This window comes from Porcisia hertigi, chromosome 35 (assembly GCF_017918235.1).
Source record: "Porcisia hertigi strain C119 chromosome 35, whole genome shotgun sequence".
In the NCBI taxonomy this organism is placed as follows: Eukaryota; Euglenozoa; class Kinetoplastea; order Trypanosomatida; family Trypanosomatidae; genus Porcisia; species Porcisia hertigi.
Window position 1 is genome coordinate 1,940,407 of NC_090594.1, and position 24,972 is coordinate 1,965,378.

Below are 24,972 nucleotides of genomic sequence, written 5' to 3' on the forward strand. Positions count from 1 at the left end.
AAGATTGAGTGCGATTGCTGCGTCCAAACGTGGATTTTCTGTAGCTGTTTGTTGTTGCTGCCCCCGCTTCCATTACTGCGTTCTTAGTGTGTCTATCCTATTTCCATGTTTTGGTTCTCACCCCCCCCCGTCCCCGTCCCCGTCCTTAGGTCCCACCCTCCTCCTGCACCTGTCAACGATGTGCGTGTCTTGCTGAGTGTATACCCCGGCTCCTTTTTCAGTTATCTCTTCACGGCCTGCCTGCCTCTGCACACGAAAATAACGCGGCGCCTGAATTGAGGTTGTGAGCGATTGATGGAAAAAGAGGTGCTATTTACAGGCTCAGTCCAGTAAAGGGCTGGAGGTATCGGTATACCTTCCCCCCCCTCCCCTACACACACACACACACACACGCGCGCGCACCATCGGCGCACACGGTAAGGACAGACTTCTTTACGAGTGCTCGTACTTCACTCTCTTGAATTCTGGCATCAATGCGCCGCTCCTTGAGCAGTTTTGAGTGTGTGCACGCGTATCGCCCCTGGAAACACTTTGGTGCGTAGTGTACCGCCCTCGCACTCCCCGCTTTCGTGAACTGAGGTCGATGCAGCTGCGGGACCGAATGTGTCATTTGATCACTCGGTATCACATATTTTGTTTTCCTCGTCCACCCCCTCCTCCTCCTCCTCCGTATCAGCTCTCCGAGGAAGGAAGGACGTAGAAAATTCAGTGCGCTATCATGTAGTCAAGGTTCTACTCTGCAAGACGGCCTAGAGACTCGTCTCATCCCTGCCTATGCCGAGGCGCCACCAATGAAAGGACGCAAGAGAAATATGATGTCTCTAATGTTGGCGCCTAGATGTTGAGTGGGGTATGTGCGGCCCTCGGCAGTGAAGGCGGTTGTACCGCACACGTGATAACCAGGGTATCAGCCGGGGCTTGGGCATATCTCACCTGATGTTCACGCCTTTTTTTTTATGGGGAGGCGAGGGGCCGGGGAGGGAGGGAGGGAGGGGAGAGGGGAGAGGGGCAAAGCCTCCTCGAGGGTTTGCAGCACGTGGTGGTCCAAATGATGTGAGCGGCTGTAAGGTTGATGGTAAGGCAGGGCTTGGCTGAAAATAATGGCGTGCTCTAGCAACCGAGTTGGCCATTGACGCAACGCGTCTACCTCACCGACTCCGATCATGTGATGGGCCCCTACCTGCCCCTCCCACCAGCTGGGAGTAGAGAATGGGGTTCAACCCATACGTGATTTTGTATTGCAGGATTCGCTCGCTGAGATCGGTCTGTCCAGCTTGCTGCGTGCGCTACTCCACATGCCACAATTATCTGCACTTTGATCTACTTGCTACTTTCCCTCCTCTCCCTTTTGTTTTTCTAATTCGCTGACCTCCCCCCCGAATGTCTTGTGCGACACACGAACACCAGCCCTGGACCGGGAAATCTTTTTTTTTTTGAGAAAGGGCGCCACGCGCGCTATCGAGACCACAAAAGCGCACACGTCAGCCGAGGCACAAAAAAACTGTCGCTTTTCATCTCTGCCTGCGAGGAAGGGCGATCACGTTCGCGTCTCTCCCCCTTCCCTGCTTCTAAGATTGAGCGTTCTCGTCTTTCCACGTTTAGCACCACACCCGTGGGAGGAGAGGGGAGGCTAGGAGGAGTTGTCCCTGACTGAGTTTTCTGCTCGTGTCCATCTGTCGCTCTTCCTATTTCCTGGGGTCCCTCCCCTCCCCCACCCCACCCCGCCTTCCTTCCCCGCTCCCTAGTGCTTTCTCACTTCTCAGGGATGACGAGCACGGATCGATCACCACACACAGACGATGGCGCACCGCCAGGCAAGAGGCCTCGTGCCGAGTCAGCTCCCGACATATGTGAAACTGTGAGCGACATTCCTGAAGTCAAGTCTCTAGTGAAGGAGAACAATGCACAGGTACGCCCAAAGTACCGCCGACATCAGCGAGACTTCCTCAACTATGCCTTTGAAGCTTTATGTATGGCGGCAACGCAAGATCCCAGCAAGGCGGCAGTGGCCCTGCGCTTCCTTGGGGAAATGACTGAAAAGCATCAGGAGCTGCCCCGCAACACTGTCATCTCGAAGGTACTCTACATGTGGTGCACACCCGATCTTGTTGGATATGGCATTCGCCTCGTGGAAGCCCTTCTGTGGAACCAGACCAAGCACCCTGATTCTTTTCGTATCGCTTTCGACGAGCGTGTCGTTGCCGTGGCACTCCGACTTGCCGTGCAGGCGCCGACTGCAAATGTTGCACTACTACGGCGCATCTTGAATGCTCTCCCAGCCGACTCCTTCAAGCGTCGCGTCTTTCATCCTCTTTTTGTGCACTGCCGCACCGTGGTGGACGTGTCGTTGTGCTTTGAGTTCTTTGACATGGCCCGCGTCAAGGCGCTGGAGATGTGGGACAGTGACTATAACGAAATTCTTCGCACGATTGGTGCCGCCCGGGCTAAGGCTGCTGTGACTGCGGATGAGGCAGTCGAATGCACACGCAAGGTCCTGGATGTGATGGCGAGGCACCATCCGGTTGTGGGAGCTGCAAACGCGCAGCTGATTCGTGAGCTGCTTGGTGGGACTGTCTCGCTAGTGAGCGACGACGGGGCCTGCTCTCACTGCGGTGAGCACCTGCAGAGCTTCGACTTATCTGCCGAAGACCGGGCGGTGCTGGTGCAGGACCTCATCGAAAAACTTGTGAAGCCGCGGTTGCAGGGCTCTAGCCGCTACGAACCGGACACCGAGGTCTCCGAGGACACCATATGTCAGCGGTGGAAGGAGTTCGATGAATTTAAGGCGGCCGTCGAAAAGATGTCGTACGATACTGTCATTGACGGCGCGAACGTAGGCTACTACGGGCTAAATAGCTGGTACACCGAAGCCAAGGACGCACTGCTGCGCTTCCGCGGTGTTGACCCGTCCACGGTCCCCCCGGCAGAGCGTTTAAAAGTGCCCTTCCCAGTTGATGTGGCCCCAAAGTTCTCCCTTATTGAGGACATGCGCAACACAGCAGAGCGGAGCGGAAAGAAGGCCGTGATCGTTCTCCATAACCGTCATCTGACGAATCCGAGTGATGAGAACGCTGCCTATGCGGCCCGGTGGCGGGAGATGGACGCGTTGCTGCCAAGCCCGGCGTTTCTGAACGACGACTACTGCTGGCTTTACGCGGTGTTGACGCGGCAGGACTGCTGCATAATCTCTAACGACCAAATGCGCGATCACTACTTCACAGTTCTTCAGCCACGTTTTTTTCTGCGGTGGCGGCAGCGCCACCGCATCACATACAAAGCGTTCTACAACAAGGTGTCGCGGTCTGCCACTTTGCGCATTCACTTGCCTCGGCCTTACTCGGTCTGGGTTCAAGCGTGCGGGACCGCCTCGCAGCGCCACTGGCACGTTCCGTACATCTCGAATATTGACATTCTTCTTCAGGGTACGAACAGAACCACCACGACGAGCGCTGATGTGGATTTGAGTAAAGACGGAGACGACGAGTGCACGGATTGGATTTGCACGCAGAGAGGTTAGGAAATACTTCACGCGTGGCTTTCTTGTACTCTCAGATGTGGTTCTCGAGGTTCGACCGCTGATTCCATTACTCTTTGTTGCATCTAAGAATTCATGGCGTTCAACGGTGCAGACTCGCGGCGGCTGCCATTACTTTGTACGGCTAAATTGAATGTCTCCGTGCGTGTGTGTGTGTGTGTGTGTGTGTGTGTGCGTGTTTGTGCTCTTTCGAGACATTTAACAGTTCACGGAGGGCTCTCCCTACGAGGTGTGATTCAGGTTAAACCTGATCGGTTTTGTGGCACACAACCCCCGCATCGCGTTTGCGCACAGGCATTTAAACTTGAAAAAAAAAACAGAGCAGACAAGCGACGTGCGTCATCAGCTCCTACATCACCTGCTCTCTCATTTTTATTGTGTGTGAGTCGGTGAAGGGATCGTTTCGCGCAGAGGCTCGGTTTTCCCTCATCCATTTCTCCAGCTCGTCTACTGTGCCTCCCTTCAGAAAGGAGTTGATAGCTCAGTCTTTAGCCCAAGGGCCATTTTTTCCCTCAGCCTCCTCCGTCGCGATTCTGAGCTTTACCTCGGTTCTGCTGTGGCCCGTCCACATGGCGTGCTGATATCTTTTCATGTTGCTTTGGACTGTCCCCCTTTTTTCTCTTCCCCGTCACGTCTCTTTCACTTATCTTTCCCCGAACCTCGTTCACGCACGATCTCCATCACACCATCTCTCCTCGCGGCTGACGCAATCAACCAGGACGCCGCGCCCTTTCCGTAGGCCTTCCTTTCCCCTTCCCCTTCCACCTCCCCTCCGCACAACGCAAAGATGACCAAGGGTACCACGTCGATGGGTCAGCGCCACGGGCGCACACACATCCTGTGCCGCCGCTGTGGCCGCAACGCGTACCACGTCCAGTGGGAGCGCTGCGCCGCCTGCGCCTACCCACGTGCTAGCCGCCGCCGCTACAACTGGTCCGTGAAGGCCATCAAGCGCCGCCGCACCGGCACTGGCCGCTGCCGCTACCTGAAGGTGGTGAACCGCCGCATCGCGAACCACTTCAAGACCCCCAAGGCGTAAGCGTAGGCGGACGCTGAGGGACAGCGGAAGATTTTAGTGAGGCTCTCCTGTGTACCCCTGTATGCAGCCAAGCGCACATGGCTACACACCAGTCCGCGTATTGATTGGGTGGTCTGTTATTTTGTCCTCTTTTGCTTCGTGCTTTCTCTTCTTGTTTTGTGTTTCCTTTCGCTACAAACGAAACCGAAAAAAAAACGGTGAAGGTGCTTCTCGCTGAGCAACGGAAGAGTCGGTGGTGGAGGCTGCCGTCATGAGGACCTTGCTCGCCTCGTCTCGCCATGCTTCTGGGATACACCATCTCCGGCGAACACCCATAGGTTGGATGAAGCAGCCTGAAGAGTGCAACGGGACCTCTCTTCCTCCGCACCGAAGTCAGTCCAGTGCATAAAAAGGGCCATGTGAGAAAAATCTTGATGTCCCCAAACTGTGCGATGCCATCGATCCCCACTGGCGTGACATGTCTGCGTCCTATTATTTTTTTCCGAGGTTTGCGCCGTGTTCATGCCCTGCCGGTTTGCTCTGCACGCGCACTCTCACCCCGGCGCGGGTGCCTTGATGCGAAGGCCTCCGGGCATTGTGCGTATTCCTTTTACCAAGCTGTGTGCTCCTTCCCCTTCATCCCCCCTCTCCCCCCCTTCTCACTGTCCCTTTACGGACGATCTTTCAGGTGTTTTTTTTTTCCTTGCTGCCTCTTCTCCACGCACGTGTACAAGAGCGGGAGTGTGCGTACCGACCGGGCTCGACCACACTTCTCACCTGACATCCCACCCAAGCATAGTGTGGATCGCTTGCGCTGTTAACCTCACCACTCTTAGCCCAGCAAGGACCTTAACGAGCACTGAGCGTGGGCCTATCTCCAAGCACACACCACGCAACACGCACAGGCATATATATATATATATATATTAGCGACTCTGGAGGGAGGGGCCGCCTATACACTGGGCTCCTAACACGGAGCAACAGGAATCTCGTGAGGGATGCATCACGTGCGCGGGCTGGTGCGACATGCTGGGCGCAAAGTCCTGTGTGACCTCGAGACGCGGTCGACGACGACATCTCCGCAGTCGTGTGTGTTGCGTGTGCAGCTCGTGGACGTGAATGGCGCCTGCCAAACCGTAACATTGCTTCATCCTGGTGCATTGCTTAAGAGAATAAGTGGAATGAGTACTACAGAGGCACTCCGAACACTCGAGGATGTATCGCACCAACTCAATACTCGCGCGGCAATGGACTCTGCCAATGAAGTTTCGTTAGCCCAGCCAGATCTCGGTCTTTCAAGAACTGCGGCCGGGGCAGACGATATCTTACCTAATCTGTACGTGAAGGATGAAGTGCACAACGCCTGCGCCGAGTTGGGACGGCGGCACTGTCGCTTCATTGCTAAGCTGCGCGGACGCTTCTTGTCGTCTGACCCTGATGCAGTGGAGAGGGTCTTGCAGGGGTGGCTAAAAATGTCGCCGAAGGACTTCGACGACGTGGCGGCGGCAGAGTACAGTGGAATGGTGGAGTCGCTAGCCGCGACCAATGCGACGGCAGCAATCGCGCTCGCCATCAATCCCTCCCTCCCGAGTCTTTCTGGGGCTGCGAGTACGGCTCTGGCGGCACTGGTTGAGCTGCGCGCCCCATCTGCCGTTCACGCCTTCTTGGAATCGTTCATCGGCAAAGACGAAATGGCGTCGTCGGCGTCGGACTCCTGTGCGACCCATTTAGCGTTGCGCCTCCGCCGCGCACTGGACAAGGCGCAGGGTGACCCGACTCCGACTTTGTCGTCTTGTTCCGCCGTGGGACCGAAGCAACCGGTGCTTGGGATGGACGCTTTGCTGCGTGAGGCCTCCCGCTTTTCGATCGACCCCGGTGTTGTTTTCCCAACCGAGCCGGCATTAATTCAAACGTGGGCAGACCAGTTTTTCACTCCAGACATGCCACCTGCGAGCCGTGCCGCCAAAGTGCTTGGGGAGGTGCACAGGCGACGTCTTCAGCCGCGTCGTGTTGCAATGGATTCCCTGAGTGTGTGGACGATGACAGATCTCGAACGCCCATGGCTCAGCTTCGCTCTGGGGAGGTCTGCGGAGCGTCAGTGTGCGAAGGACGAATCCTATGCCAATGCAGCTTATCAACTGGCTTTGAAGGACGCGAGGCGTAACTTGGTGGACAATCGCTTACTGCACATATATGCTAGCGCACTCGCACGTGGTGACATCTCGCCACTGCATGACTCCTTCGCCGCGTTTTTGGAGGAGTGTGGCGAGTGTCACAGCACCGCCCCCTCCGAGCGCCCTTCCATCATCTGCTTTACCTTGCCACCTCTGCCAGATGGCGTCCCAGTGTTGCGCGCGCTTCATGATCTTGCGCCGCAGTGCTCCTACTGGCGCACCCTTCTTGATCACTGCGCAGGCAGATGCGTACGGGCCTTTACAGCACCGATGGGTGAGCTCAAGGTGGAAGTGGATTTGCCCATTACCCACGAGTGTGTGGCAGTTGCTGCAGCAGGTGAGATGCCACTGCCAACCATACCGGTGCTTTACGAGGACGCTGATGTTCTCGTCCTCGATAAACCTGCAGGGCTCGCGACCTCGCGGCATGGACTCAGCTGTACACAGCTCGGTAAGCCAACAACCGACCTGATCTCTGTGTTACTGGCCAGAGATCACAACGGCGCGCTTTGCAGAGGTGTCTTTCGTCAAGGACAGGTGCACCGCCTCGATGCGGAAACGAGTGGCTGCCTGCTTATCGCCAAGTCTGATGTGGCGGCAGACTCATTGCGGCACCAAGTCGGCACGAGCGCAGCCTTCTCTCACCACAGTAAAATTTACTACGCTCTTTGTCTTGTATTGGAGCCGTCGCTGCACAATGTGCGACTGCATGATGATGTCATCGACGCAGCAGACCCAAAGATTCGGACTCGGTACCGAGTGATCCGCTTTTTCCCCAAACACAGGATCGCCTGGGTGGAGTGCCGCATCCAGCAGGGCAAGAAGCACCAGATCCGCCGCCATCTGGCGAGCCGCGGTCTTCCCATCCTAGCCGACGTGGAGCATGGTGGGGCGGCGTGTTGTCAGTCAATGATGAGTCGTGTCGCACTGCACGCGCACAGCCTTTCATTTGTTCACCCCATCACCGCAGAGCCCATCATCGCCACTGCACCGCTGCCTGTGGACTTTCATCGCTGCCTGGCGCTCCTGCGCAACACGAACTCAGTGTAACAGGGTGTGGAGTGCAGAGCTGGAAAAAGAGAAAGATGTAGTGAGAAAAAGGGGGTGGCCAAGCGACAGTATCGATGGTAATCCCGCATGCCAACTACCCCAAAACACTGTGTCCACCCCTTCCTCCTCCTCTTCCTTGTCGTCTTCACATCACAATGCCTAAAGGAAGGGAAAAGCACACGAAATGACGTTCAGAGGTGCGTGGAGCTAAAGGTCCCCGAGAGAGAGAGGAGCGGACCGTTATCGCGCCAGGTATCTGCGTACCTCGGTGGGGAAAGCCTTGTTTCCGTACGCGCCTCCTCGTCCTCTTTTTTTTTGGCGAGACTTGGGACTGTCACGGATTGGGGGGGGGGGAGCGTCGTCTGCGGTTGTCGCTGGAGGCTTTCCCCTCTTTGTTTCACCCTCACATTCGCCATGTTGATTTTTCTCTCCGTTATTTTTTCCTGCCCCCCCCCCCCTCGCGTTCACTCCCTTCACCACCACCCCCTGTGTTTTCTCTATGCGCTCCTCACTTTCATTCCCGTTTGTTGCCGATGGAAGCGTCACGCCCATTGCCACGACCCCTCCCCTCACCGCCACCACCAACACCACAACCACAACCACATAGGACGAGCCTCCCCATCACTCCCGCATCCAAGAAACAACAAGAAACAAGGAAAGTAGGGCAATTTCCAGATTGTTTTCGCAATTTATTTGTTCTTCGGCGTTTGTGCCTCCGCTTTCTCTGTTTTCTCGCGTAGACACAAGCGCTTTCAATACAGTTAAAGCCACCCTGCGGCGCATTCTGCCTGACGTAGCCGGCAGTTTACGCATACACATCGCAGCGCGGGCTGTTCTATTCTGCGCCACACGAGAACGATTATCTTCATCCGACTGCATGGTTGAAACCATACGGATTTGCGCATTCCCGTGATATGGTTGGCCGTCGATATCGGCGCGCACCGTCTTTTGGGGGGCCCTCCCACACAGCCTCAAAAAGCAGGGCGAGGAGCGTCAGTCTCTGCAGCCGTTTTTGTTCCTTGGGCGTCCGCGGCTGCGATGTGGACCCTGGCGAAACTCGAGGAGCAACTGAATGTCCTCGACGCGCTGAATCGGGCCAGTGCAAAAGCGATCGACACGTTCGCGGACACCTCGAGCGCAATTTCACTCCGTGCCAATGAGATCATCCGCGATGTTAAACCGTGGGACATCGCGCAGGAGAACATCGCTCTCACCATAGAGGAAATGTCGAAAGCGGCGCGCTGCTATCACCCCCCACCTATTCTTTCCGCTGTGCTGCAGGGCAGAGAAACTAGTCCGGAGGCTGTGGCAAAGTGCATCGACTACCTAGTATATGCGGACGACTACCTAGCAAGCCACCCACCGAATGACTACGGGACGGAGATCGAGGCCAGGACAGGGGTTCAGTTGCAGCAGATTGTCGGCATCAGCGAGAATTTAGTAAAGAGCGCTTTTCTCCACGCACTAGAACGGGGCAAGGTGTCGCAGCCTAGCGCTGGTGGAGGCGGCTCTGTGGTCCAGGCAACAGACGACTCCAGTGGTGCCCTGTGGATGAACAACATGCCGAAGGCCCCGGCAGCAAATCGGCTCATCCGCAATGAGGCAGCGCTTGAGGGGGTCGATCAGATCGTGCAACGTCTTGGCGAGAACTTCAACCGAACTGAGGTTATTCGAAACGACGTCCGGAAGCTGTTGGAGGAGAAGCTCGTCGCTGTTGTCCAGGCGCAGTTTGACGGTGCGTACCGCGATGAAGAGACCGGGAAGGCTCGGATAGCATCGCGCTCATCTCTGCTGCCGGTACTAAAGCACTACCAGCACGGTGACCATCGCCTTTTGCGCTTTAGTGAATCTGCCCGGGCACTGGTAACGGATGTGTGTGCTTGCCTCCAGCGGTACGTGCTGACCCCACTGGAGGACGACTACTCCGTAGCGAATATCCCGAGTGATTTGGCCACAACTGTTTTCAAATTGATCTATGAGCGTGCCATCAAGGCCATCCAGGTGGATACCTCTTTCTTCGCCGACCCAACGAAGGTCTTCATCGAGTCGGGTGGTCAAGGCATTGATCTTTTCTTGGCGCCGCGTTACTTCCGCGACTACATTTTCATAGGCCTTGACCTCATGAAGGAGTTTTGGGAGTGGAAGACGCTATCCAAGTCGATTCCTGGCGAAAACACGGACTTCATCGACTTGGTAGAAGACTCTGTGGACAACTTCATCTACCGTACCCGCGATCTGCTAGACGGGTACGTCCACGCGAAGGGTGCGGTGGAAAAGCAGTCGCTAAAGGAGTACACTCGCTCGCTGCGCCGCACGGACTGGCTCCCATCCGTGGACTGCACAGTGCACGAGTCGACGACAAACGTGCTCTACTTCCACAAGACACTCCTCACCTCGTTCTACGGGTCCTTGCGCATCGTCGTTTATGGCAGTTTCATACATGCCAACGCAGATTACGAATCCACTAAGGAGGTGGAGGAGTACCTCATTCGCGGGGCCATGGGAGCTGTGGATGACCTGCGGGTCTTGGCAGAGGCGGCGGCAGAGTTGCAGAAGGAAGCGCTTGCTAAGCGTCAACACCACACCAAAGCGGATTCCCACCACCTCTTCAACAGCGACGTGGAACTTTCTGTGGATATATTCATGATTAACAACTTGTGCTTTCTGGAGGAGTATTACCGGCGAGAGACGTGCTTTGCGATGCGTCTCGCAGCAGCGACGCAGCCAGTGATACCCTCGGGTAGCAGAGCTCAGACCCGCAAAGGCGTTGCAGCACCACCAAAGCCTGATCAGCCACTCGCGCGCCTCTTCGACATGCTCAACTCGGAGCGACAGCAACACGTGACAGCCTTTGGGGCGAGCTGGAAAGAATGTTTCCCGTGCCCATCAGATTATCCCGACCTACTGTCTATTGAGCAAGGGTCGCTAAGGGAGCTTCGCAAGTCGCAACGCATGGCTGTGAAGCACTGGCATCGACAAGTGAGCAACGCTCTCTTGAAGAAAATTCGTAACTGCAAAGCGGAGGCCGTGATGGACACCAGATCGCGTACCGCGCTCATCAACGTTTCCATCGCCGCTGTCCGGGCTGAGCTGAAGCGCATGAGGGCGCTGCTGAATGGTCGAACATGGTCCTCGCAGCCCCAGAAATGGATGCCATATACCGCCGCGGAGTGGGAAGTGTACATCCGGCAGGCGTTTTGAGGTTGCCGAACCTCCCTCGTTGTGGCAGTTTCACACACAAAAACGCAACGGCACCATCGCCATCGCCATTACTACTGTCACGTACGCAACGCCATGACGCTCACGACTTGTGCTATGAGCGTGAGATGTCGATCTCTGAGGAGTGGGGGCGCTGTTGCCTGTAGTGCCGCCTCTTGGGTGGTGAAACGTGTCAGTATTGTGGGCTGCGCTAGAGGCTCTGTAGAGCGGTACATGTTTCTGCTGAGAATTGAAAAAAAAATGCCTAATTCTGTTTCGTTGTTTCTCTTCGTTGCGCCTTCCGCTGAAGTCTTCCCTTTCCACGGCAGATCTGCCCTCCCCCCCCCCCCCCCCCCAACAAATTGGAAAACATTCTGACGATAAAAAGTCCCCAAACCTAGAACAGGCGTTCATCGTCCTGCACCTCTACATTGTTGGAGGCAAGCGTCAACTGGCAGAAACGCCTGTCGAACATGATTGACAGGAAACCGCTTTTCCACACACACGCGTTGCATCCAATAGCCCTGCACCACTTTCATCATTCCACTCACATTCTCGGTGTCATTAGTCTGTTAATGTTGCTTGCCTGCTCTGCCACCATTTCTTGTGTGTGTGTGCACCGCGACTCAAAACTCTCCTTTTGGACCATCCCTTCCACAATATATGTTTATATTCCTTTTTGGGGGGTGGGGGGCATCGGCACCCGTTTATTTGTTTTGCGAGCGTTTCTCACCAAAGTAGTCCGCGCCTTCACTTGCAGGCATGGTGGGCATAGGTGAAACGTTCCCACGCCCTTCTCTGGCATTTTCAACCCGACGTCCTTCCGTCCTTCTGTCCACTGCCGCGAAACCACTGTTTCCTTGCTTCCCCATATTATACACACTCCTCCACACCACCACAGCTGCACGTTGACCCGCGCCTTCGCTACCCTGGCCGTCAGATGGATCGTAACCCGGCTCACCCCTTCGACGCCTCCGCGAGGCTCCCTGTGCGGCAGAAGGAGGTGAAGTTCGACACTTTATGTGTCAACTCCGACGACCGCTTCGCCGAAGGTACGTCGGTGAAATCTGAGGAGCGACGTGGCTTCCGCCCTGCTACGAAGCTGCTCGCTCCCAATGTAGTGCGGATGCGGGGCCGTGCGGGGGGCGGCTCAGAGACAGGCCTCTCCGAGTCCTCGCTTATCGTACAAGAGATGCCTGGTGAGGATAAGACCTCTCAGGGCCCCCGCCCCCGCGGACGCCAGTTGCGCACCTCTGAGAGCACCACTGATGCTACCCCTATCGCCCGTGGCAAAGGAAAGAGCGGCGGAGTCCGTCCGGGCCACGCAGCGCCGAGCACAGTCCTGTCAACGAGGAACTTGTGGGTGGAGGGCAGTTCGGTGCTCAATCAAGACGTCTGCCTTGCCTCTGCGGCTCTCAGCCATCTCTCCGACTGCGTTGCACTAGAGCGCCGCCTCAAAGCAGAGTGGGAGGCGGCTCGCCTGGCAAAGATTCGCGCACTGCGCGCCGTTGTGAAAATGTTTATGCAGTCTTTGATCGATCCGGGCCCGTACACGAGACCCGCAAATCTGAACGGCCGAGTTTCCTCCGAAACTCTGGCTGTGGCGCGCTTTTCGGTAGTAACGAATGCACTAGTAGGGACGGTGCAAAATTTTATGCGCGCCTGTTATTCACAACGACTGTGCGCTGCGCGATGCGCTGTATTGGGGCGTCATCTGCCGCCGACCGTCGCGCGTGGTGGGAGTGCCGGATTCGCGGTGAGCCTATACTCCAGCGGGCTGGACGGTACGGGGCTGTCGGTGGAGGACTCCTACCTCTCTTCAACTCGCAGCATTGGTGATCGCCTAGAGGAGGAGGAGGTGAGTCGCATCAAGCAGCTCTACTTTGACTACTTTGATTGCGAGGCCATGAGTATTAGCTCTGCGGTCCTGTCAGAGGGCGACACGTCATTATTAGCCTATGGCGCCACGTCGACGTCACAACCATCCAGCACCCCCCTAAGAGGGGACCTAGATAGCTTCTCTCACTGCGCCTCAAAGACAATGTGAAGAGTCAGCTAAGTGTGTTTTCATTGAAGCATCTCCGCGTGTGGGCTTACCGCCCTCCTGAAGGCATCTTTTTTTCTTTGTGGTTACTTTTTTTCTCCTACAAAGTGCGGCTTCAGTCAGCGGTGCCGGGGACGTGGTGCACGTGTTCACACGTGTTTGGTTTACAACTCAGCGCTTTCTCGTTGACTATACCGCGCCTTTTAGCGATTCTGCGGTGCACGCTAACTCTCGCATCGCGACCACTTCATTTTACGTATGTATTGAGTGGAGTGCACTTCATCTTGTGTTGCATGAGTCCTCCTTTTTTTTCTTTTTTACCTTCTGCGAAGAAGTAACTGATTTCATGCTCCCTGAGCTCCACGTAGTTCCTGCTGTGACGTACCTCTTTTGCAAGCGCGGCCAAACCAAAAAGAAAAAATATCCACATATATAATATATATATATATATGTGTGTGTGTGTGTGTGTGTGTGAGGAGACTCATCTATGCAGACATCTATGCCTACATATAAATCTGAAGGCAGTCATCCTGAAGAATTCTGAGACAGCTGCACGAACCTCATTACTTGCTCAAACAACTGATCTGCCCCACCGCGCAGTAGCCACGGTTTCGACCAATGAGTAGGGATGGATGGAGGGAAGGATACCCACAAGGCGAGGCAAGTCGGATATGGGGACATGGCTAGTTCATTCCCCCAAGGACTTATGCACTGGTGTACGAGTGAAATAACCCCCACCCCCACCCCCACCCCCAAAAAGCACATTCTCCGTGAAGTCTTATACAGACAACTATCGTGGCTCCCTGAGACTGCTGCGCAGGGCTCCCATTCTCCTTCCCTCCGTCTCGCGCGACTTGCCCGGCGGCGGGGGGGGGATGCCTGTGATTCTCCTAAAGAACATGGAGCTCACTCGCTTTCGCGAGAGAACATGTTGATAGGCTGTACTCTGTTTCACTCACACACACACACACACACACACACACACACACACATCTCTCTTCCCTTTACTCCTACTTTGTTGCTGTGGCGTTGGTCTGGACACTTGTCAATTTGGAGCTGTCAACTCAAGTGTCAGGCTCGTTTGGGTGTCCTTTACTTCTGCAAAGAGTCAGGGTGAGTAACCAGGCTTCAGACCAACCCCTGTGGCGATGCAAAACGATGCTCGCGAGTTGAACCCCGGACGGGCAGACTTCTGGGAAGACTTTTACGACCCGGAGGGTGGACGTCTCCAGAAAAAGGAGCTGCGCAATCGGAGGGCACGCGAGATTGTAGAGCACGGGAGTCTAATGGATCACTACGAGTGGTTTATGGAGTACCCACTTTACGAGGATGCATTGAAGAGTTGTTTGCAAACTATGTCGACAATGCTTTCCAGCAATGGCCCTACTCGGATTCTTCACGTGGGATGCGGTAACAGCGACTTCTGTGATCACGCAGAGGGGATTATATCAGGCCTGCGCTGCATCTCGTCGTCGTCCTCGCGCGTCTCTGAGGTGCTCAACATTGACATCAACCGGAACATAATCACACACCTCGCGCATCGCTTCCCGGAGCGACTCTATGCGGTAGGCAACTGCTGCGACTTGAACGTGTCGCCGTCGCGATCCTCGTCTCTGTTAAATGATGCTCCTTGGTACATCCGCGACACGACCTTGGGACTCTGTACTATACGACAGAGCTCTGTAGACATTGTGTTGGATAAGGGGACTGCCGATGCTCTTCTCAGCTCCTTCGCTGGCGACTACAACCCCAACATGGAGGCCTACATGGGTGAGATGCTGAAAGTACTTCGCCCAGGCGGCGTCTTGTTCCTCATTTCGATCAACAGTGAGGACGTCCTGAATCCGTACGTGCTCGCTGCCGAGGACGAACTGAAATCTTTCCAGCTTAGGTACACCAATGTGATTCAACTAGGTGTACAGGAGCTTCAGCACCTCCGCGTAGAGACGCTGGGGTCTCGGTACTGCTGCTATGGCTACGCTGTCGTAGTGTCTGGTACTTCAGAGTGACTGTCAGTTTCGCGGGGTGCTTAGCCAGCGGGTTCCGATGAAGAGTTGAGATGGTAACGTACGAGCGTCGACGCACCGCTGAAGCTCGGTGTTTCGCCAAGTGAATAAGGCAACGCGAAAGACAAAAAGTGATTCATAAACGCCTCGGATATTCCTGCCCGCCCTTCCCGCCCTTCTCCCTATTCCCCCCCCCCCCCCACTCCTCTCCTCCTCCATCTGCTCCCTCTTATTAGCAGCTCACAAATCAGAGAAGATTCATCACAGTAGCCTGTTCTTTGTATCAGCGCGCCTGCTTTTTCATATTCGCTCTCGCAGTTCTCCCCGCCATCACCTGCGTCATGCTCGGTCGTGAGCCGACGTCATCTGTGGCGGACTCGCCGCTCTCAGGGGCGGTTGAGGACGTTCATCCGGTTTCCGCTCGCGTGCTGCGGGTTGCGCCGTTTCTCAGTCACATCCCAGTCTTCAACATCACCATCAAGGCGTTTCACCCAAAGTTCGTCTTCGCCATCTGCATGCAGCGCATGTTCGTAAAGGGCGTCGCCAACGGGTTGATGCGAAAGTCCATTCAGCCCATATTATCAGACCGTTATGGACTGGAAGGCCTTAGTTACCAGCGCTTGTCCACCCTCTACACACTAGGATGGGCCCTCAACGCATTCATCACCGTGATGGCGGACACCTTCGCGCTATTTGGGTACACGAAGCGTTGGTACTGCGTGCTGTCGGCGTTGGGCGGTGGTGTGTTCGCGCTGCTGTACGGACTACTTCCCGCTGGCGAGTCCAGCGCGAAGCCCGCGGCTGCTTTCATGTTCATGACGGGGCTGTTCATGAGCAACATCGATGTCTTTGCGGTCGCGCTGTACAGTGAGCAAATTCGCCGCCGCCCAGCTGCTGGGCCAGCCTTGGTGAGTTGGATGTGGGGTACGGCACTTATCGGCATCATGATCTCCAGCCTAATTCAAGGTCCCCTCTCTGACAATGGATTGGCACACATCGGCGTGTGTCTGACCGCGGCAATCCTTCCTCTGTCGGGCTTACTATTCGGGTTCAACCTTTTCGAGGAGCGGCGTAACAAAGTTGCGCGTCTGAATGACGCCAAGTTCGAGTTTCTCCGAGAAAACAACAACGCGATGCGCGAAATCAATGACAGCTCGGTGCTAAAGCAGCAGAAGTTTGCTGCCCAACTGACAACAAATGGCGAATTGGCCGAGGAAGAGGAGGAAGAGGCCGCTCTGGCTGACCGGGGTTTTGTGCCGCCGCGAGTGGACACGTGTGTGTTTGGCTTCGTGGAGATGAACTGGGATGTCATTGTGCAGAACTGGCGGATGGCACTCTTCTGTCTGATCCTTACACTTGGCGTGATCGCACACGCTGTAGTGAACATCCTGGGCACGCGGTGGGACGTCATGTACTCCTGCATCGTCGTGGCATTGGTGCTGTGCGTCTGCTCCTTTTTCACTCTGCCACGGACCATTGCAAAAACGGTTATCTTCATGTATCTCAACGAGATATTGTATCTGAACCTCCCTGGCGTACTGAATACATTCTACGTGGCTAAGCCTTCGTGCCTCCCAGATGGGCCGCATTTTTCGTACACCTTTTACGATTCGATGAACGGCGTTCTGGGCAATATCGCAAGCATCGCTGGCACCATGGTGTTTACGCACCTGTTCCCCAACCGAAGCTACCGATTTGTCATGAGCCTTTCCTCTATTCTGCTGCCCGCCGCCTCCATCTTCGACTTGATCATCTTGAAGCGCTGGAACATGGCCATCGGCATACCTGACCACGCCATGTACATTTTTGGGGACGCTATCATCTTCGAAGTCTGTGAGATGCTCCTGAATATGCCCGTGATGATGCTCATGTGTCGCATTGCACCACGCGGCTGCGAGTCGATGGTGTTCGCGCTTCTGGCGAGCATCTACCACCTCGGTTACTCTACTTCAACCGCCATCGGCTACCTGCTCATGGACACGATTTGGCCAGTCATCACGAAGGGCAGTTGCGACTACAGCAACGCGCAGTGGCTGGTCATCGCTGGACACATTGTTGCACCCATGTTCATTTTCCCCTTGGCTTATATCCTCCTCCCATCGGCGCGCATCAGCGACAATATTGATCATACGGGTCGAAAAGTGATGGTGATGGATACCCCAAAGGAGACCACTGAGTCGCTCAGAGATCCGATAACTGGAACAGCAATTCATGAGAATAAATGAGCCGGCGAAAATTTTGGCTTCTGTAGACATCGCACAGCACAGAGACGCAGGTGACGGTGAAACTCGCCCATGCTCATGGTCTTCACTACTACTCCCCCTCTCTCTCCACACACACACACACACCTCTGAGTTTCGGCACGTGTGTGTGTGTGTTGTCCACCGCTTTTTTTCTTGATAATCTTTCACTTTTCTGTAAACGGATATATATATATATATGTGCGCTTTTTTCCCCCACTGCTCTCGAGTTTTGTCTTGGCAAAAAGGAGGGGAGTGGCAAGGTCAAATCCTTTTTCTGTATCCTCTCCAGCACGGGATTAGCACTCTTGGGTTCAGCTTCATATCCTATATCTTTATAAGTTTTTTGTGTGTGGTTACGATTCGGCTGCTTCACAACGTTTTTCCCCCGCTTTTCAGCGGCGCAAGAAGAAAACCGACTTTGTTCTCTCTATCCTGTTTGGAAATCCCCCTTTTCTCTCTTCCCTTGATCTCACTTGTTCCTTCTGCCGTTGGTAATGTCTGGCTATGTCGGCATTGCATTTTTACATTTACTTTGTCTACTTGTTTTCCTTTTTTTTTCTTCGCCGCCTCCGTGAATCCTCTCTGCGCTCCCGGTGCCTGCCTCCTTTTTTTCTTTGATTACTCATCGCACTTGGACAGTTTTTTTCTAAACTTTGAGGAGGCCAGCGTCAAACTCCCTGCCCCCTGGCAGACGCACTATCGGGTTGTAGTCTCCAATAATGTGGTACACACGCTGCACGTATAGACAGGCATCTTGAGGTGAAAAAAAAACGTAAAAAAAGACAGCGTACCACTGTCGCCCCAATATAGAGGATGACAAACGGGGAATAAATGCCCTGCCTGGGGAAAAAAGAGCAGAGCTGCACTCCTTTCCACAGGGGAGTGGTGGGGGTGGGGTGGGGGGGAGGTGCGCTGGTACATGTTTGGGTGACATCGATAGTTGACAGATGCGCTGCGGAGTGTCGGTAACACACATCAAGGTAAGCTCATCTGTTCTTCACTGATCGGACACACCGCTTGGTGTTGCACATGTGCACCGGGGGAAAAAAAGGAGAGTCCCTCTCCCCCATCCCATCCCTGTGGAGGCAACCAAGAGAAAAACGAGACAAGTCCATGGAAGGGGTGAACATTCGCTTTTATTTTTCATTTAAAGCTCTACGCTCGTTTTTTTTTGTGTGCCGTTTTTTCATGTCGGAGATTTTTTAAAGATAATAGTGTCCTGCGCTTGTGAGTGCCTGGCTTTGTTAATGACTATTTCGGTTCTCTCTCTGTTGTCGACTGACTTCTCCCATCAGGCAAGTGCGGGGAATAGAAATTTAAAAACTGTTGTGCCAGGTGGGCGGCTTGGTGGAAGTGTGATGGTGAAAAAAATCCGGTAATCTTCTTGCATCATAAGACTAGATGAGATGTACTACCCGCACTGCCGAGAGGAGTAACTCTCTCTGATATAAATGTCGTCACTTCATGGCGTTACTTCTACCTGCTGGCTACCCAGGCTCGCTTTTTCTGTCTTGTATTTTCACGCACTCGGTGAGGTGCGTAGTAGGGCCCTCGTGGTGACTTTAAGGAGGACCAACTAGCATACTGGGTCTCCAGAACCCGCTACACTTTGAGGGGGGGGGTTCGCGTGTCTTTCATTCTCTAAGTGAGGGTTGATACCGCTGTCCACAACCACACATGTCCTAGTTTTTGCATTGGCTCACGGGACAGGGCGTCTATCCCCATCGGTGCCGTGCAAGCTTGCTCGCTGCTCGAACCTCTCCAACCTCTTCAGCCTCGCCCTCTTTTCTGTCCTTTCTGTGTTCCCTGTGTATCTGCTCACCTGGCTCTGCTCCCCCCCTCCCCCCTCCAAAGCAAAACTTTAAAAAGATACACGAACGACTTCTGTTTTCTTTTTTTAAGGAGGTGATTGCGATTGCCTCGATTCAAGCATTTGTGCCCCCCCCCCCCCCCCATCCCGCTGCGCAGATTTCCGGCTCGCGCCCATTCCCTTTTTTTTCTCAAGTCCCTGGCCCACTGCCCCTTGATCGATGAAGTTGTTTGTTTTTGGTGCTTGTGAGGGCGGGGGGCGGGGCTTTGCGCCAGCGCAGCACCGCCGTAGCATTGAGTCTCAGGTGCCGTAGACCTCTTCCCTCCACCCTTTCCCGCGCACTCTATTCGCAGGAGTACACACATGAAGGCAAGAGCGACACGTAGCAGACAAATGGTGGATGGCGACGCAAAGGTGCGGATGGACACACGCACACAGGGAAAGCAGAGCTGGCGACATCCCTAGGGATGTGTATTGGAGCAGCTCATCTGGCGCGGTAGGGGGGTACTGAGCTGTGCATGGTCCTACAAGAAGCCTCTGTTTTATGGCCTCGACCTTTAGGGATGTGTTATTCCCTGAATGTATTCCGTGGTGGTATTCAAAGGGGGCCTGTCAAGGGCCCTATGCGAGGCTTCGTACTCCTCTCGATTCAGTTGAGGCGGAGGGGCCCTCACGGAGCCACTTGTGCCCCCGCCTGCACATCTTATGTTGTCTTCGACAAGCTCTGTGAACGCCGCCTTCGCTTCCATCACGGACACAGTTGCCCTGTTGGAGTACGCGGTCTCCTCCGCACAAGCTGCAAAGCACTTGTGCCTTCCCTGTGGCGTAGCTGTCGAATCGGGGATAGAGCGCAAACTCCATTACCGCCGCCATGTCCTTGAGGGCTCAGTTCTTGACGAGGGAGCACGCGTTTATGTAGACCATGTACAACTGCTGCACCACGGCAGTCCGACCAACTTGTTCAGCTGTGGGCAGCATTGCGCTAGACTGGGCGCCACGAGCGGGGCGGCATTTGTGCGCGGTTCTCTCTCCAAGAGCGATCTGACCTAAAACGGAGTGCGATCCATGCTGGTCTTCTGTATGTCTTGAACACATTGCTCTCTCTCAACGTCCTTATTAACCTCGCAACAGTTCTATCTTGTGTTGGAGATGCGAAGGTCGAGCTCCTAAATCCAGAGACGACCACAAGGGAACTCGAACGTGGACTACTCGGTGTAGCGCAAGCGCGAAAGATGAGAAAGCTGATGTGCCGAGGTAGTACGGAGAGGGGGAGGAGAAGGCGGGCAGCTTTGGCACGCTTGATGGGGCCAGTGGTTGAGCATTGCCCTGGAGAGGCCCGTGACGCGAGACATGGGGGTGGCGACAAGCAACAGCCTCACGATTGTGGACGGGGGGGTGTCCTGACTTCGGAGGCAATTCCAAAGATGAATTCTGATGGACGATGCCACACGCTGGGATGCTGTGCACGTGTGCCTCGCCGTGACGGTCGTAGTCAGCGGGTCTCTTCTCCCTTCTCCAAGACGGCTCTGGTTCAAGCGAAGCAGACCACACTTGCGTACCTCAACCGCATCTTCTGAACTAAGAATCCTCTGGTGCTCTGCACTTCTTACCCTGTCACACCCAGGTGTCTGCCGCTTGCACCGCCCTTCCACTGTGCGTGGATCGGGTGAGTAACGTTGGAGGGCCGACCGTGTTTGCGTCTCTCCCTCCACGAAGCACAGCGACTATGAGATTATGGATGCATCCACTATCCCTACCGCCACTGTATCCCTCTGAGTTCTCGTCAGGGTAGAGTGCTGTGGAGCGCGCAGGGATATTTCTGTCCACAAAATGTGTACCCTCAGGGATCGGATCGTGGTCGGAGTGGTTGATCTGGATTTCAATGCTCAGATGTTGCCTGTTATGGTGCGCGTTGCCGAGTGCAGCTCGGTGGTATGAGTGTTTTTCTGACCCCCCCTTTTTTTTTTACTTCACATCAGTGTGTATTTCTCGCTTGGCGCGCACTCCCCTGCTCTTGACATTGTGTATGCAGAGGTCTATGAGAACAGTTCTGCCAAGTTTTTTTTTTGCGCCCCGTTTCACCTGTCATGTCGGCGTTTGTTCAACCGTTCGTGTATTCCATATCCATGTTAACTATTTGTCAACAGTCGATGGCAGAGAGCACACGTGCACGTCCGTGTCCAGAAACGTGTTGCTTCAAATAAAAAAAAGACGTTTTTTTATATTTTGCTGTGTGCGTGTCTGTATGTGACTGTGTGTGAGGTAGTCTCTGTGTCATATGCATGGATGTGTTTCATCTGCAACCCTTTTTCATTCATGGAATGACGAACGAATTTGTCAGGGAGAGGGACAGGGGGGGGGGGCAACGTGCTGCGAGAGGATCAGTTGTTACGGCCTCGCCTGACACTTTTTCTCGAACGCATTGCGGTCGACAGAAAATGGGTGAGGGGGATGTACATAATGCGTGGAAATGGGGCCTAGCCACAAGTGAATTGAATGACGCTGGCTGGTTCTGGGGGCAGCTTCTCCCCTCCCCTCCCCTCCCCTTCCCTCCTCTTCCTTTGTGGTGATGTTGCTCTGCTGCTTTGCTTTATCGTGTTTGGTGAGCTATCCAAGACTCATTTCACTTGTTGGTGTTGTTCCCCACTTTTATTCACTTTCACCAGTCACGCCCGTTTCCCAGATTTGATCGCCTGTGAAAGTGCACTGGGGAATTTTTTTTTGCGAGTGGAGGAGTTACTCCAATGAGTAAAGTTTCAATTTTGCTTGTCTTCGTAGCTGCTCCTCAAGAGGAGGATTGAGGCAACGTGGAGCCCATAGCCTCGGACGGCACGGACCAGCAATGCTCTTATCAGCTTCCGCACACCTCTATATGGATAGGATGATGGTGGGCAGCTCACTGCCTTCGTATCGTGACTCAACATCGCCCAGCGAACGCCATCGGAGAGGCCGTCCTCCCACCTCCACGCCACCCCTCACCAATGCCTGCCTCTGTTTTTTGCTTGCACTTCTATTCTTCGCCTTTCGAGTATCTACTACCTACAAGGCTGCCTCAGCCACCGTCGCAGGTTTTCATCTCCACATGCTGCTGTTAGGCTTTCTTGCCATATTGTTTTCTTGAGATACGTCGTCATAGTTTCTCGTTAGCCAATATTGACAGTGACAAGGCAGTCGAGAAAAGTATACGCCTTTAGTTTGTCTCACAGAAGGGGGGCATGCCCTGCCCCCCCCTTTTTTTTTTCTATCCCATCTGACCCCGTAACGCACCAAACCGTCGTCCTCGATGAGCTCGAAATATGACGTGATCAAGGTGAAGGTGCGCCTGAATGATAAACACTACTACGTACTCTCGCGCTTTTTTCTTTCCAAAATGCTGACGTTTTGCCGCGTCTCGGAAGACATTGCCTTGCGTATGAGCCTTGATATCAAGAAACACTTTGTGAAAACAGAGCGCACCTCCATTACGCAGGCAGAGCTGGTCGACTACGTACGATGCGCGATGGTTTCTGCCGGTCTGTCGCAGGAGCACGCGCAACTTTTTTCGGTGGTAACGGAGTTTCACACAGAGCGAATTCCGCTGATACTTTTTATTATTGGGCCTGAGCACTGCGGCAAGACGACGCTGGCGCAGCTGCTTGGTGCTCGACTCAACTGCAATACGGTCATCAATGTTGAGGTACTCCGTGATATTAGCGCCTCGATCGACGAGAGTCTGTCTCCGTCTACAGTATCCTGCACCAGCTCATCATGCCAGACTTCTGCGATGTTACAAGGCGTAGAGGTGGCTGTTGCCGTGGAGGCGGAGGTGGACAAGGCCGTGCGAGAAGGACGAGTTGTCATCATAGAGGGCGAGAACCTGCCCTTTTCCAGTTTTCAGCGCTTTCTCGACCCTTCCTATCAGATCTCTACCGGTGCGGTCATACTTGGTGTTTTGATGGAGGCCTGTAGCAGCGAGGAACAGCAGGGCGTGAGTCAAGCTTACGCGAAGGATGTTCCCAACTTGGAGCCCGTGCTCTCTACAGAGCACGTCTCTGTTTTCGCTGCAGTCCCGGAAAGTCTTGCAAACAGTGTCAGCGGGATTCCGACCGTCTACGTGGCTCGCTGCACTGCCGTCGTCGAGAATGTTCGCTTGTCTGTGTTTCTGCACGACGTGATTGTGAGCCGCATCAGCGCCGATCTCCAACGGCGCGGAAGAATCACACGTTGATTTCTTCCGACTACACAACCTACTCTCCTTTTGCACCACCTCCAAGTTGGGAGGGGAGGGGAGGGAGGCGTTCCCCCCGCCTGTGATTCTGGAATTCGTAAATATATAATTTTGCCGCCTGAGCAAATCACGGCCGCCTGCCCCAAACTGCGTTTCGCTTTCGAAAATGTTTTTCGAGCACGCGCGCGCGCACACATACACACACAAAATATATATATATATATATATACGATTGCAGAAGCTGGTGCACAAATCTATTACCGTGGCCCAACTCTGTATATCTTTACACGGCGTTCCTCATAGTCTTTTCTCGTTTTGGTGTACATTTTTTTTTCCCGCGATGACCCCCTCAGCGCGTGACCGCTCGAACTAATCTCACCTTGTTCAAAAACAATGAAACACTGTGATGCGAAAGCTAGGTGACATCTGGCTTATTCATGCTGAGAGTTTTCTAGCAAATGAAAGGCACCACCCTCACACTCTTACTGGACTTCCACTGTCTTTTCGTGTGTGCTTGTGGAGGACTTGTCACCTTTTTTTTTCTTCGCATCTTCCGCAGAACGGCTGCCACACGGGAGGGTTCATCACCGCTTCTCTCTCCCCCCTGTTCAATTCGGTCTCGAAATTCGAGCATTGGTCATGGCAAAGTCCTGCAGATGGCACCGTCACCCGTGGCGATGGCGACGCTTCTCTTTCTCTGGGTGCACCGAGTGGTGCCATCAAGAAAAGTTGGGTTACAGTATCTCTTGCTCTCTGACTGTGCTCGATACTGCTTTCGCGCGGCCCTTTCAATTTTCTTTTTTAGTTTTGGAGGAGGGGGATGGGTGGTTGTGGGTGGTGGAGGGGGGGGGGGGCGATTTTCTTCTTCCATCCTTTTGTAAGGGGAGGGCGAAGGCAATCAGGACCCCCCTCTCCTCTCCCCCCTGGAACATTTCTTATATTAGGTACGCCGTTAAACGGTTAATCGTCTCGATTCTCGCTCCCCCCCCTCATCCTCTATTTTAATCTCTCCCCCTCTCTTTCTCGTGGCTCGGATGTGTTATCTGATTTACCAAGCGCCAACCAACCAAAAAAAAAGGCGCTTGCTTTGTCGAGGCGCTGCCCAGACCCCGTACTTGTCTTTCTCGAATTGTAAGACCACTTGCATGCCACGTTTTTACCGTTCTGAACTCGTTTCACACAGCTCATCTGGGAGACTTGTTGAGGGTTTTTCGTTTCTTCTTTTTTTCTCCCTCCCTATTTCTTTTTTTTTCTACTGTAAAAGCCCATTGTGTTCTCTGACGGGGCAATTTTACTTCCTAAATCATGGGATGTTCCCAGCGGTGACGTAAAGGGGGTACACCCATGTGATCATTATATTGAGCTTTTCCTATTCTCGTTATTTAGAAAGCTGATGACTCACTTCACCACGTTATCCCTGAGCTCAAATTCGGTGCACTTACCCCCCCCCCCCAAAAAAAAAAAAAAAGATCAGAAATAGCAACTCCCTACGCTAATCAAAAACCACATGAGTTGACCCCCCCTGCCTGCCTGGCGGTATTTAACAGACTGGTGATATCGGTTCAAAAAGCTTCAGAATTGGAATTGCGGGATTCCCTTCCCTCACCTCGTACCTAATTCTCACCGCTTTATCCTTCTCGGCAGCTTGTTTTTATCCGACGGTCGCCCCCCCCACACACACACACCC

The 24,972-nt window shown here is 54.1% G+C and overlaps 8 protein-coding genes across 8 annotated transcripts; all 8 read left to right on the forward strand.

Moving 5' to 3' along the window:
• Window positions 1-1,765: 1,765 nt before the first annotated feature.
• Window positions 1,766-3,517, forward strand: JKF63_01505 (uncharacterized protein; the record flags this gene model as incomplete). The annotated part of the gene is made up of 1 exon (XM_067897552.1): window positions 1,766-3,517. The coding sequence occupies one exon, from the start codon at window positions 1,766-1,768 to the stop codon at window positions 3,515-3,517; it is 1,752 nt and encodes a 583-aa protein (XP_067753709.1).
• An 805-nt stretch (window positions 3,518-4,322) lies between these two features.
• Window positions 4,323-4,574, forward strand: JKF63_01506 (uncharacterized protein; the record flags this gene model as incomplete). The annotated part of the gene is made up of 1 exon (XM_067897553.1): window positions 4,323-4,574. One exon carries the CDS (start codon window positions 4,323-4,325, stop codon window positions 4,572-4,574), a length of 252 nt encoding a protein of 83 aa, XP_067753710.1.
• Window positions 4,575-5,551: 977 nt separating this feature from the next.
• JKF63_01507 (uncharacterized protein) lies at window positions 5,552-7,777 on the forward strand (the record flags this gene model as incomplete). Its single annotated transcript, XM_067897554.1, has 1 exon — window positions 5,552-7,777. One exon carries the CDS (start codon window positions 5,552-5,554, stop codon window positions 7,775-7,777), a length of 2,226 nt encoding a protein of 741 aa, XP_067753711.1.
• A 1,038-nt stretch (window positions 7,778-8,815) lies between these two features.
• Window positions 8,816-10,978, forward strand: JKF63_01508 (uncharacterized protein; the record flags this gene model as incomplete). The annotated part of the gene is made up of 1 exon (XM_067897555.1): window positions 8,816-10,978. One exon carries the CDS (start codon window positions 8,816-8,818, stop codon window positions 10,976-10,978), a length of 2,163 nt encoding a protein of 720 aa, XP_067753712.1.
• A 937-nt stretch (window positions 10,979-11,915) lies between these two features.
• JKF63_01509 (uncharacterized protein) lies at window positions 11,916-13,022 on the forward strand (the record flags this gene model as incomplete). The annotated part of the gene is made up of 1 exon (XM_067897556.1): window positions 11,916-13,022. One exon carries the CDS (start codon window positions 11,916-11,918, stop codon window positions 13,020-13,022), a length of 1,107 nt encoding a protein of 368 aa, XP_067753713.1.
• A 1,145-nt stretch (window positions 13,023-14,167) lies between these two features.
• On the forward strand, window positions 14,168-15,028 carry JKF63_01510 (uncharacterized protein; the record flags this gene model as incomplete). Its single annotated transcript, XM_067897557.1, has 1 exon — window positions 14,168-15,028. One exon carries the CDS (start codon window positions 14,168-14,170, stop codon window positions 15,026-15,028), a length of 861 nt encoding a protein of 286 aa, XP_067753714.1.
• A 338-nt stretch (window positions 15,029-15,366) lies between these two features.
• JKF63_01511 (uncharacterized protein) lies at window positions 15,367-17,250 on the forward strand (the record flags this gene model as incomplete). Its single annotated transcript, XM_067897558.1, has 1 exon — window positions 15,367-17,250. One exon carries the CDS (start codon window positions 15,367-15,369, stop codon window positions 17,248-17,250), a length of 1,884 nt encoding a protein of 627 aa, XP_067753715.1.
• Window positions 17,251-22,361: 5,111 nt separating this feature from the next.
• Window positions 22,362-23,285, forward strand: JKF63_01512 (uncharacterized protein; the record flags this gene model as incomplete). The annotated part of the gene is made up of 1 exon (XM_067897559.1): window positions 22,362-23,285. The coding sequence occupies one exon, from the start codon at window positions 22,362-22,364 to the stop codon at window positions 23,283-23,285; it is 924 nt and encodes a 307-aa protein (XP_067753716.1).
• Window positions 23,286-24,972: the final 1,687 nt, after the last annotated feature.